Source organism: Natator depressus, chromosome 1, assembly GCF_965152275.1.
Source record: "Natator depressus isolate rNatDep1 chromosome 1, rNatDep2.hap1, whole genome shotgun sequence".
Classification (NCBI taxonomy): domain Eukaryota; kingdom Metazoa; phylum Chordata; order Testudines; family Cheloniidae; genus Natator; species Natator depressus.
In genome coordinates this window covers 136,717,299-136,731,055 of record NC_134234.1, presented here as the reverse complement: position 1 = coordinate 136,731,055, position 13,757 = coordinate 136,717,299, and the positions used below count along the sequence as shown (strand labels likewise).

The following is a 13,757-nucleotide window of genomic DNA, read 5'->3' as shown; positions in this document are numbered from 1 at the left end:
CAGGCAAACAGTCTTCATGTTTGAAGCAATAGTGAGAGAAACAATCTCTTTTGGGTTCTGCCTTTTTCTTCTTCTTTCATAAAGCAGATGGCCCTCTCTGGTGGTTTTCTGTATCCATGTTGCATTAGAACTGCAATCTATCTCCCCCTCCTCCCCCAAATGTGACATCATCAGAACCTGACTCCAACTCTACAAAAAATAATTCTGAATAGGAACTACCTGGGATGAGGTCATCTAGAGGACCAAAGTGATGCTGAAGCCTGTGTAGCTTCTTACAAAAAACTGTCACCTGAATTTATTAACCCTGTATTTGCTGGAGATCAGGCCACAAAACTGCCATTCTTAAATCAGGTTTATTTTCATCCCAAGGGGCTCTACAGTTTGTAATTACCTGGGATGGACAGTGCATAGATACATCCATAACATTCCCCGGCATACATAATTCACCTTGTCACTACGTTTACATCCCTTACCTAACTGCTGAAGAGGATGCTGCAGCAAAAGCCCTTGGCCAGCAGACAAGACTGGTGCAAGGAAGCCAGCTTGCTAGCACACAGCATAAACATTGCAAACACTCCTCTGTACTCTGAAGATCTTCAGTCTAAACATTACTAAAAGGGAACCTTCTAAAAATAATTTCACCTCTGACTCATAGCTGCAGCTCCTTGACTACAGCCACAAACTCAGCAGCAAAGCAGCAGTCCAGCCCCAAAGCAGGGCCTGCTGCTCAGCCTGGCTGTTTGTTACTAAGGGCACAGACGTCCCTATTCCCCATACCTTTGTATTTTCTTCTTGGGTAGCGTTGGAGCTTGTACTGGGAGTTGCCCATCCCCGATGTGGCCAGTAGACACCACACAACATCCTTGGTAAGCCCCACTGGTCTAATGGACGACAGCTACTTGGTTCTGCATCCTCTCTCATTCACTCTGAGGCTAACAGCAGAAGAGACTGAAGCAGCAGCAGCAGCAGCTCCAGCACTGGCCAAAAAGAGGAGTCTGTGTACATGTGCATGTGTAATCCAAGGCTGTGTATATACACTATATACATCTGTATATTCTGGACCTCAGTACTGCAGATTACTGACACCGCTATATAGGTCTAGAATATTCCACCAGTAACAAACATAACACACATACTATATATGTACGTGTACAGAGGTTTATTTGCACTGTAGATGCATATAAATGAATCTCTACACGCATACAAATGGTTGTTTTTGTGCAGTGCTTAGCACAATGGGGTCCTGGTCCAGGACTGGGGCTCCTAGGCACTACAATAATATCTGCCCCATGCAGACCCTGCTGCTGCACTCTAAAAGGTACCAAGAGCACGCTAACATAATCCTGTTCGAAAGAGGACTACACCAATGTGAACTACGTACATTTTAGACTGTGCCGGGACTGTCTACATGGGGCAGTTAGAGAGCAATACGTTAGAGCGACCTACAGCCACCACAGCCTATGGCTTGGATGGTGAATCCAGCTCCCCAAATCCCAGTGAAAATCACCAAGGTTTCATCTCCTGTCAGACCTTGGAAATCATAACTGCACATGCACCACAGGAGCAGTGGAGAAGAACACCCTGGTATAGACTTGGTGCATTTGGGATTTGTATATAGTTACACACACATAGAGGTAAGTGTGTGTGCGCCTGCACGCACTTGTGTAGTTTGGAGGGGCCGTGCTCCAACGCCCTGTATACAAGAGCTGTCAATGCATTTTAAGAACTAGAGCCCTCCCCAAACAGCAACGTTAAAAAAGGTACATGTTTCTTCTTAGCAAAGCATATTTAATCCTTTGAAAAAACCTTTGAAGACCCTTTCCTCATTTTATTTTGGTTCCTCTACGTGACATTGACAACAAGAATTTAAACTGAAGTTAGGAGTGTTGAAAAAATGCCATCTGATCTAATGACTGTCATATGACAAAAGTTACATTCTTCCCTAATTGTGAACCTTCTTTATAGGAAACAAACAAGACCATACTCATAAGAAAAACAGACAAAGGAAAGTCAGGGTTCATGGAGGGGAAAAAAACCCAACATATAGGTAATTAATTGATAAAATACCATACAGAGTTTCAAAATTCCAGCTCAAGAAGTGAAGAAATCCCTCTGAATAGAATGAAACAGAGAGATTTCCCCCCTATTTTCTGCTTTGTTATATTGATGTTAATTGGTATTTTCAACTGGACAATGCAGATCATTTGGCTCAAATATTTGGGTGAATCAGGTTACGTCTACACTACAGACCTTACAGTGGCACAGTTGTACTGCTGCAAGGTACACTTGCAAGACCACTGTAAGGTCTCCTGAGTAGCTGCTCTACACCGGTGGGAGACAGCTCTGCCGCCAGCACAATTAAACCACCCCCAACAAGCAACAGTAGCTATATTGGCGGGAAGCACTCTACTGCCAACATAGCACTGTCCACACCGGCGCTTTTGTGGTGAAACTTATGTCGGTGGGGGGTGTTTTGTCACACTCCTGACCAACAAAGGTGCTGCCAACAAAAGTGCTAGTGTAGACAAAACCTTAGACGAAGATTAGTGCTCAAGAAAATGTGCTAAAGATAGCAGTACTTACGAGTTAAGTATAATGTGGACACTTGGGGCTACACTGGAGTTTCCCAGGTTTCAATGAGGGTAGAAGTTGTTCCATACTGTATAAACTTCCCACACTACTGGCAAATGCACCTAAATCAGGATTTGCAACATCCCTTTTGGCTCAGTGCTAAGCCTCCCATGAGCAAAGCCTGACAAGGGTACTACATTAAGCGGTGCACTTGGTTTCTAAAGCCCTTTAGGACTACAACTGGGTTCAGGTCATTGAACTATCTTTATTCTTGGATCAAGACCATCAAAGGTAATCAGCATGGACAATTAACACGAAGAAAACTGTACATATCTCGCTGAACCCTACACCCAAAAATCCTTCACTGTATTTATGTCCTTGAAATTAGAGACAGAAAAAAATAGTATGTGAAAAAAATTAGGATTCCCCTCTTTTCAGATCTCTCTGCAATCTTCCCTGGATTCTGCAATTTTCTGAAAACTTAAGTTTCACCGTCCTGCCAATTCAAAGACAGAACTGTCGCAAGGTAAGCCAATGTGTAGTAGCCTGCTGCTTTTTTAAATTGGCCTTGTAAAAAAACTGACTTCAGTCAAATAACAGTAGCGGTCCAAAGAGGAACTCATCCTGCCCTACTGTGTTCACCTCAAGGAGGTCTGAATTTCAAAGCTGACTGGATTACTTAAAAGCTAACCATTAAACAGAGCCAACCAATTCAGTTTCTCTCTCTCGCCTCCACTCCACCTTTTTGAAAGAAAAGAAACATTAAAGATTAGAAATTTTAGGACCAGATATTCACAAGATTTTTTCAGTACCAGAAAATACAATTGAGACCAGATTCAGCACGCTGAGCGCTGAGCTGCACTGGAGATCTGACCATTAGTCTCGCAACGGCAGCTGTCAGGGGCTGAGCACTTTTGAAAATCTGGCCTTCAATGCACAAAAGCCACTTACTGATAAGTTCAGGTTCCCACAGTAACTGTAACTCACCCAAATTGTACAGGACATTCATCCCAGGCCAAATTCTACTCAGTTACACCCATACAACCTCCGGTGCATTAGGTCCACTTAATTTCCTCCGCCCCTCCTTGCCTCTAAGGAAAGCTCAATCTGTAACCCCCCCACTAAAAAGTAGCTTCTAGTCAATTATTTCTTTTAATATCTTTCCTTCCCTCCTCTGGCCCTCCTCTCCCTTAACAGCAGCAGGGATATTCTCTCCCCAACACAACCCTCCCAGTGGGTCATATCCCAAGGTTGTTATTCAGTCAGTCACTGCTTACTGATGTAGAGAGTGATTAAAATGGGACCCCCTATCAGCTCTGCTGATCTGAAGTGGGCCAGTGAGATGGGGAAGGGCCATGTATCAAGTGCTCAGAGGTAGATCTAAGGAATCCATCTGGCCTGTTTTCCCCTTTGATCCACTTGGCTGAATGGCACTTCACATGCAGGCTACTCATGCCTCCTATTCCCACAACTGTGTAGCTCATGGAACATCAAAGAGTGCCCCCAACATTCACTGTGTAAACACTCTTTAATTGCAAAATAAATTAGTGCTACAGGGCTGACTCACACTTTATTTATAATTTACTCAGCCACGCCCCCAATGCCTAACAGGAGCTCAGCATTTGACCCCTGGGGAAGGTGGAATTGGTGTAAAAGAAGTGGGGAGGGAAGGGAAGGCGGGGAAGGAAATGAAAAAGGAGCCATGAGTATTGTAATTTCCCATTTCCATGTACATGTTATGCATGCAAGGCACATATTATGCAGCTCATATTTTATTATCTTACCTTGAAAAAGATTTGGGGGTGATGGTGGATAATCAGCTGAACATGAGTTTCCAGTGCAACACTGTGGACAAAAGGGCTAACGCAATCCTTGGATACTTAAACAGGGGTATCTCGAGTAGGAGTAAGGAGGTTATTTTACCTCCGTCCTTAGCACTGGAGCAACCGCTGCTTGAATACTGTGTCCATTTCTGGGCTCCACAATTCAAGAATGTTGATAAATTAGAGAGGGTTATGAGAAGAGCCATGAAAATGATTAAAAGATTAGAAAAATGCCTTATAGTGATAGACTCCAGGAGCACAGGCGGCGACTCTGTGGGTGCTCCGGGGCTGGAGAACCCACGGGGGAAAATTAGTGGGTGCTCTGCACCCACCGGCAGCCAAGCTCCCCGCCACACCCCGCTCCTCCACCTCACCTCCACCTCTGCTTCACCTCCTCCTCTGCTTCCTCCCAGCGCACCGCATCTCCGCTCCTCCCTCCTTCTCAGCACTTGCTGCCGCCAAACAGCTGTAGCAAGCTCTGGGAGGGACGGGGAAGGAAGGGAAAAGTGGCGCGCTCAGGGGAGGAGGCATAAATTTAGGATAATTACCATTGGAACAATTTACCAAGGGTCGTGGTGGATTCTCCATCACTTGCAATTTTTAATTTGAGTTTCCCCCCAAAATAATTCCTAGAGAATATCTTTTAGGAATTATTTTGGGGAAATTCAAAGGCCCATGAGATATCTAAGGTCAGACCAGATGATCAAAATGGTCCCTTCCGGCACTGGAATCTATGAATCTATGCAAGTCACCAATGCACAGAACGGAAGTCATCCAGAATGCAGCAGCCACAGTGACAGTTGAACACATTATTCCAATCTTGAAATCTTTACCTGGTTCCTTGTAAAGATCTTCATTGATTTAAACATTCTTTTCGCTTTTAAAGCTCTTAGGAGAATAGCCCGAACATACCTATTGCTTGTTTATTGTTGTATTCCTTCCTCATATTCTAAAGGGATTGGGCTCATCTTTGACTTGCCCTAATTTCAACCTTGACATGTTGGGCACATGGGCACCTCTCACCTCCAATTGTTTTCCCCAAATGCCAGTCAACGATGGAACTGAGAAGCGGGTTAGAGAAATATATGTCTCTCATGCCGCTCAGTCGTTCCTAATCACTGTCTTTTATATTTTGTTTTGTATACAGTGATCCATGTTTTATTGCTCATACTGAAACCACAAGGGGAGTTTTGTAAACTCAAGTCACTGTTGTTGAAATAAGCGAAGGAGGGGTAAATCGGGGGGAAGGTTAAAAATAAATATACTGTCATGCAGAGAAATATGGCTAATTGTGGAATGGCAGGGGTGAGCATTCTTGAGCATGGATGAGTGGGAGTATCCAAGTCAGAAGGGCTAAAGAGGAAAGGCGACAGACAAGAAAGCATATTTCAATATAATAATGATATCTCAAGTATTTCCTGTTTGTCCATCCTGGGGTAACCTTTGAGCTACATGCAACAAAGTAATGCCCACTGTATGTGTAAGTAACATAAAACATATCGTAAGCCTGTGTTGAAAAGGAGGAAATAACGTATGGAAATTTAGAAAATCTCCAGTACCAAAGATCCCATTAGTAGCTATGACTGAGATTTTTCCAAGCAGTTTCAAAGAGACTTAGACACATATCTTCCATTAAAGACAGAATCCCCTAGGCAGCTTTGAATATCTCACCTCCTATCTTACCGTGCTAGGATACAGAGAGCTATTTTGGAATACAGAATGTAAACAGATGGTATGCCAAAGAGAAAGAGAACTTATGCATTATTAAAATAAATATGAACTAGGTAGCAATGTAGTACAAACATCTTGAGGCGTTTAGGGACAAGTCACAAGAGTGGCTATCACCAAAACTACTTGATGGAAATATATCTTGGTCTCATATGTTTATCTGTAAGCCTTATTCTGTGCATGCATATTAAAGTGACCAGATGTCCCAATTTTATAGGGACAGTCCCAATTTTGGGGTCTTTTTCTTATATAAGCTCCTATTACCCCCCACCCCCGTCCTGATTTTTCACACTTGCTGTCTGGTAACCCTAATGCATATGCAAGGATACACACGTGTCCACAGATACACACTCTCACACATACTATATATGTTTAAAACCCCCTCTCTTTCCTAGCTACCAAACAATACAATGTTTCACAGCTACTCTAATATTGCAGTTGTTGGTTAAAATGCTGTATAAAATGCCTTGTGTTTTTAATCACTTAAAAAAATATTCATCTTTCGAGGCTAAAATGTCACCGAACTATAGCCCTCTCATGTCATCAACCTCATGAGACAGAACTCTTCTGCTAGCTGCAAGTTGGGCTTTTGTTATACTCAATTATATGTTATATATACACTGTAATTTCTGGAATCTGTCTGAATGTCTGAATTAATGAATGAATTCCCAGGGAAAGACACTGCTGTTTCCTTACCAGTTTTGACGTGGATGGTGTCACTGAAGAGCACTGTAGCGGTGCAGTAAGGTCTTGGCTTTTTGATTAAGTGATTCCATAGAGCTCTCTTGACCTTGAAAATGTCTTTATGTCTGACTATTTCTATGTCTGCCTATCTCCCTCCCCCAGACTTGCTTCACTTCAGCTAAAAGGAATGAAGTATGCAAATTAATCAGAGGTGGCAAGTGACTGGCTTCATTGTCTTTGATGTTGAACTATACATAGGACAAAAACAGAGGATGGACGCAGTAAAAAAAGGTAAAGAGGACAGAAGAAGATGGCTAAGAGGCCCAAAGCAAGAGTTGGAGTTACAAAGAAGCTACAAGAGCAAGAACTATGTGAGGTAGGGACATGACCAGTACTGAAGAAAAAGAAAAAAGAAAAAAGAAAAAGAAAGAAAAAGAAAAAGAAAAAGAAAAGAAAAGAAAAGAAAGAATAAGTAACAGGCTACAGCTTCAGTTTGAATGTGAAGAGAGCAAGACAAGAGGAAGAGTAAATAGATTTGGTATAAGAGGAAAGTGGGAGACAGATTAAGTATGTAGAGAGCTATAGGATAGAATACGATAGTCAGTGATTGCACGCAAACCCCGGAACAAGGCACAGGCCAGTTCGGTGATATATATCCATGTGATAAATTTCAGCCACGTAATAAACCAACAGAGCTATATGACCGGCTCGTTTAATTTAATATGCACTCTTGGTCACCTCAACTGGGGCTATGTACTCACTAAGGACTTGATCCTGCCCCACTAGGTCAATGGGAGGTTTTTCACTGACTTGAATGGGAACAGGATCAAGCTCTGAACTATCTCCCTCTGGGCTTCTTCTAACATTTCAAATAAGTCACCCACTAGAGAAATCGTTCCTCTTCATCCTCAAATATTATCCACCTGCACAAAAAATTATAGTGGCCCAATGACCATGACGAGCATATTTAGTCCTGTTCCTGGTGAAAATAAAGAGCTAGAAATGGAAGCTTCATATGGGGACACAGGAATTGCCAAACTGGATTATTAGACCAATGGACCATCTAGTCCAATATCTTGCACTTTTTGTACATTCCTTGTACTGCATTTCTGCAGCTTTTAATGGCCATGACAGCCACCTTGTAAGGAACCTCACAAGGAGGCAGCTTCCACACCTGTTTTGGAAGATTTTAAAACTTTCTTTCCTGTCCACTGTCAGGTTTGTTTCCAAAACAGATAATTTCTAACATACAGTGCAGTGAAAAAAAAACAAGTTTTATTTCTATGTTTATAGGCTTTATACAGAGATAATGATCAAAGTAGTTAAAGCTAATAAAAGAGCGGAGGTAATTATTTTCCTAGTCCCACATTGAAGTTGGCTGTTGTGTGTTCTATGGGTAACTGGGATTTGACCAGATACTTAAAGGTACAACACTCTAAATGTCCCTGGTTAGAAAAAAGTAGATCAGTATTATTTTAATATTTAATATTTCAAAACTCTGATGTCAAAGAGGAAAGGACTCAACCTGGGAAGAATAAATAGTAGGCTATGGCAACTGTTGCCATAGCAGCATGAGACCTTGTAAGGAAGAGATTTGGGAGGGCTGTTGCCTTCAAGAAAATTAGCTCCCTTGTTTTTGGCATAGCCGAGCTGTATCCAGGCTTTCTGTGATTGAGCTGAACTGTTTTCACCTTGGGGAGGAGGGCTCTGCTCTTCTTTTAGGAGTACACCCAAACCGTCCAAGAACCTCCCAAATACATTTGGTGCAGGAGCCTGGAACTGGAAAACCAAACCAAACCACCCCTCTCAACCTCCTGTTCTGCTCTCAAGAAGCCCTCATCATCTTGGTAATCTGAGCAAGAACCCAGGTCTTGGGGAGGGGGTAATCTCTTCCTTTTTCTCTCCAGAGACTATGTAAAAGTGGATCCCTCCCATGCTCATCCCATTATGCTCTCAAAGCTAACCCCCTTAACACCACTCTTACCAGGCTAAGCAAGCTGCTACAAAGATCTTTGAGCTGCATAATCAACACGACCCTTTAGAGGGCAGTAGAGTTCAGGTTCTCAGCTCACTGTCCCTGATTTCTGCACATAGGTCAGATCCTGCACCCATGGAATGGTAAAGCTCCCACTGACTTCAGTGGTGCATGATCATGCACCTACAGAGTGCTGAGTAGGGTTATGAGGGTAATTTCTATGCAGCACATATTTTTAAAGGCCCAGTTCCTAATAAGATTTTCTATAGAACACATCTCCATAATATGTAAGCACTGCCTGGGTAAATTAGCAAAAAGAAAAGGAGTACTTATGGCACCTTAGAGACTAACAAATTTATTTGAGCATAAGCTTTTGTGACCTACAGCTCACTTCATCGGATGCATTCTTCCTAGTGGAGTTCGTATAGTCTTCTGCTCTCTTCCGTCTTTGATTATAGAATGCTCTGATTGTAGGTTGCTCTGCTTAGGGTATATAATTCATGTTCACACACAGCTTGGGGTATATGTTTTAACACACACACCCCACCCTTTATTAATTTGCTGCCCATTTTGCAGGTTTGGGGAGCCTCCATAGGGGTTCCCAGACCCAAAAGCCACAGCTACAAGTGAAGTTTTATGCTGGATTTAATTATGACACCACAGCTGTGAAAAATAGCTTCTGCAACTTACTTGCTCTCTTGTTCTCTCTTTTTTTCAAACTAGCTGATGGTTTACTTTAGGCCTTACCCATTAAAATATACAATGTACTAATTGCAGTTCTGTTTATGTAATGACCTGTTTATAGTGAAGTTATTCTATTATCTGTAGGACAATTCCACTCTACATTGCTTTAAGGTAAATTTTGTCACTGGTTAAAGATTTTTTTTCTTCATGATAGATCACAGAAACCTGTCTGGGATGTCATTTTAAATGAAAAGTTTTAATTTAAAAAAAACAAACAAACCCCATGTCCTTGTCTAGCAAAAGATATATATTTGTAAGAAACAATGGTACTTCAATCATCTGTAGAATTTTGTTTCCTTGTTTTATTCTCGTTTCAGTTCTTTCGAAATTACACTTTGGTGATGCTATGTATGCTGCTGATATGATTATAGCATCAGATTGCGGCTCCAGCTGTCTGTCCATGCAGGGCTCTAAGGGAGAGCAAGACTTCCCCTGATGCTTAGATGGCCTCCCTAGATTTTGAATCTGGACATGCCGTGCTAAGCATATACTGCAAGCCTGTTTCTCCCTGCAGGTGGGCAGAGAAGGGCAAGGCACGGATGGAGCCTTAGCTTCTGTCTTTCCCCCCAGATGTTCAAACCACCTCAGCTGAGCCATCATAGAAGCCATCACTGGAGTAAATACCAGATTACTACCCCCCACTAGATTATTATTTTCCTGAGCTATTCCTGGATTACAGCTGCATGCTGGCCCATGCTCTGGGTAGATTGTTAAACCATAATCCAGCCCATAGAGTTTTTATAAATATAATGGATTTTTCAAATATATTACGTAGGACTTATATATTTGCTTGGTTCCCATGCTACTGTAACATAATAAAAGTGTTTTAAAATGGGAATTATGCTACTATAAATATATGGGATCATAACATACCCTCCATCAGCATTCACAACTATCTTTAACAGGAAAGGGATTTGGACATGTGGATCAGTTAAGTGCTGTGTGATCCATCAGTATCACTAATGCATCAATCACCAGGATATTTGGGTGCCAATAACAAAGTTAACAATTGCATAAAGAATTCCACGGTTCACCATTCTTTGGTTCAACACTCCATACGGAGTCACTCTTTTTGGGTTTTGTAACTTTCCTCAATCCATGGGTAAATAAATTGGGATGTGGGTCATTATTTAACTCCATTTATCAAGAGTAAGCTTATGGAGAAAGGTGGGTCTTGTACTGTGTGGTTTTTGTACTGTGTTTATTGCGTTTTAATAGAATTTTCCCCCTTCACAGGATTTTTTTTTCTTTTTTACTTCATGGGACCTAATGAATCCCTGAACCACAAATATGGATGTTTGATCTTTATTTTTTGTTTCCAGACTGGCAGCAATGTATTTCTGTCTGCGAGACCTGAGTTTTTCAAACGGGCAAAGACACTGCTGTTGTAGTACAGCTCAATAGCTTGTGAAGAGTGTAAATGTTTATTTTTAAAATCAGAAGACAAACTGAATTCAAGTACCCTTCTATCCAAAGTAGCATCCATATTATTGTCCTAATATAATTTTTATCTCAAAATCCTGCCAGTCGTCTGGCATAAACTACCATATTCTGACCTGTTAAAACAAGGAACAGCTGTGATAATCTCCTACAATTTATTGTATGCTTTAAAGCACTGTACTGGCCACAAATATAAAATAATAAATAAGGGCATTATCATTCTGTACTGATTGCCCTGGTAGGAATTATTATTATTACTTAGCCAATATTCAACAGTGTCCTATAGAAACATATCACAGTACTTTGATTTTCAACAATACTCCTCCAAAACTGCCTCCTTCTTTGTTATCAAATTAAACCCTGAAGATGTTTCAGCTGAATTTTGGTGACAAAGTACATCAATTGTCTACCAGCCTGTCTTGTCAGAAAAGTGTCTTGAGATGTAATATACAGGGAGCACTATACATTTTCTTTCCTGTTAAGTATTCAGGACTTAACACTCTTACACAGACACAATATGATTCCCAAAATTCATACCATGTATTTATTGATGCTAGGGAAAAAACAGGCTACCTGGATAATGACGTCCAAAAGTAATAACCACAAACAAAAAAATCAATATGGCATTATCCCAGAGGGAACCTGGCATGTGTTGCCTCAAGAGAGTCACCCCAATTCTTTTCAGCAAGCAAGGAATTTAAAATGATCATGGGAATCCTGTTTTTCTTTCACTAAGTCCTCCCACATCTTTTCCCCTAGTCAGCCAAGTAGGAGTTGGTTATCATTTGCCCTGACTGCATCTGTGCTCAAGTGATGTTATGTCTGAAAGCCAGAAAAATATCAGTCTGCAACCGAAGGGTTAAGTGCATCCACTTGCAGTACAGTAGGTTACTGAAGTGAGCTGTAGCTCACGAAAGCTCATGCTCTAATAAATTGGTTAGTCTCTAAGGTGCCACAAGTCCTCCTGTTCTTTTTACGGATACAGACTAACACGGCTGCTCCTCTGAAACCCGTGCTATGGAGAGGAACCTGTAATGCTACAACAGCTACAGCATGTGGGCAGTTACCCAGGGCTACAGCACCGGGTGGAGATACATTGAAGAGGAAGAAGTATGTATGTGTGCCTGGCTGTCTCTTTCACTCTAGTGTGGCTGGTATGGGGTATTCTACCTTAATATAGTGCAGGCACTTGGAGATGGGAGATGTTGGCTTGTTGCTTTAATAGACACATATTTGTGGTGAGGTGGTTATAAGCAAGAAGCATAAGAGGTGCTGGAGTAGCAGGCGTATTTCCACAGCATTGTGTGTGGTCTCACCGGACAGCATGAGGAATCCTTCTGTGACCCAAACTCACCACCACGTCAGAGTAACGTAAACCTGCACACTTCAGCTTACTTTCAACACTCGGTCCTATTGTTAAATCTTGTTAACTATTAAACTGAGATATTTGTCTGGTGAAATGATGTACAATGGAAAACCAGCTGAATGCAGAAAATTAGAAACTGTTTGAAATCTATAGAAAGTTTCCATCCAGCCTGAAGAGAACTGGATGGAAGAAGCGCCCAAATGTGTGTGTGTGCACCTGCTCATTCTCATGCAGGTGTGTGTGTGTGAAAGAGAGATACTGTCTTTTTTTCTTCTACTGCCAAACAGTAGTACAATTGCTATGGAGCCTCAGTATCATTCTGAAGCCTGTAACATGGCCAAACGCACATGTCTGACAGAGCAAAATGATAATCTCCCTTTACCGCTGAGGATGCAGTGGGAGAAGAGTTGCATTTCTGCCTTATTTCAGTCTGTTCTGTGTGAGAGGAAGAAAGAAACATACATAACGAAAGGGGAGAGAGAAATGCATAGAAATAAAGCCATGTGCTACAGACAACAGACACAATCAACACAGAAGTCACACGCCCAGGGAAACAAGACTAGAATCTTGAGTCTTCAAGGCCTCAAAACAGGCCTCTAGAAAGAATAATGTGAGCTGGAGCCCCTCAATATAAAAGAGAAGTGGTTGGTGGTATAGCCGTATTCATATGAGGCCCCACTTCACCCCTCAGTCTGAAGAAGTCCAGGTATCAAATTTCATCCTCATCAAAGTCAATGACAAAACTCCCAATGACTTCAGTAGGGCAGGATATCACCCCAGATTTGGGGATTTTCAAGGCATGCCCTATGAATGATTTCTCTATTCACTCACGCTTCTAAGGATGTTGAGTCTTGATGGGGGCTAATTATTGTGGAGAAGAGGGTTTTGTTGGGGTGTGCTGCTGTTACAGCTGCTGGATTAATTTGTTATTTAACTAATTGTTTTTTAAATTTATTGTGAGATGCTTAGAATGGAAGATAGGGGCCTTTTCTGGTATATTAGAAATTTAGGTAAATATATGTACCTGACAGTAATATCAGGTCTCATCCTCTTTGTGGATCAGCCTCTAGAGGAGAAAGAACATACACACAAAGCAAGTACATGACATCATGTAGGGAAAGATCAAAGGGTAACCATCCACCCAAAATTGCACAGGGCAGTTCTGAATTGTGTGGCTCTACCATGTAACTAAGTGTTGGCAATACACCTAACAAATCCCAACAACAAAAGTACAATTTAGTTCACATAGAAGGAAAAACGTCTTACATGCAGCACGACAGTTAGGTGTTGTGATGTGTAACATTTTTGTCCCATAGGACTGAGTCCCAAAGGCGGTAACCCCAGGTGAGAGACAGAAGGATACACACCAAACAAAAGGAACCAATGAAAAGGGAGACTTGTACAAATACATACAAAAGAAAGAGAG

At 41.7% G+C, this 13,757-nt stretch overlaps 1 protein-coding gene across 3 annotated transcripts in view; it reads right to left on the bottom strand.

The window, feature by feature from the left end:
- The window catches only part of NHS (NHS actin remodeling regulator), a 337,548-nt gene that overhangs the window by 70,381 nt on the left and 253,410 nt on the right, over positions 1–13,757 (bottom strand). Inside the window, exon 1 of one of the 3 annotated variants that reach the window (XM_074967543.1) lies at positions 778–955. The exons of the other annotated variants lie outside the window; for them this stretch is intronic. Coding sequence (XP_074823644.1) covers positions 778–829 — 52 coding nt within the window. The 5' untranslated portion in view covers positions 830–955. Of the gene's footprint in view, positions 1–777; positions 956–13,757 lie in introns of those variants that run through there. 3 annotated transcript variants of the gene reach the window in all.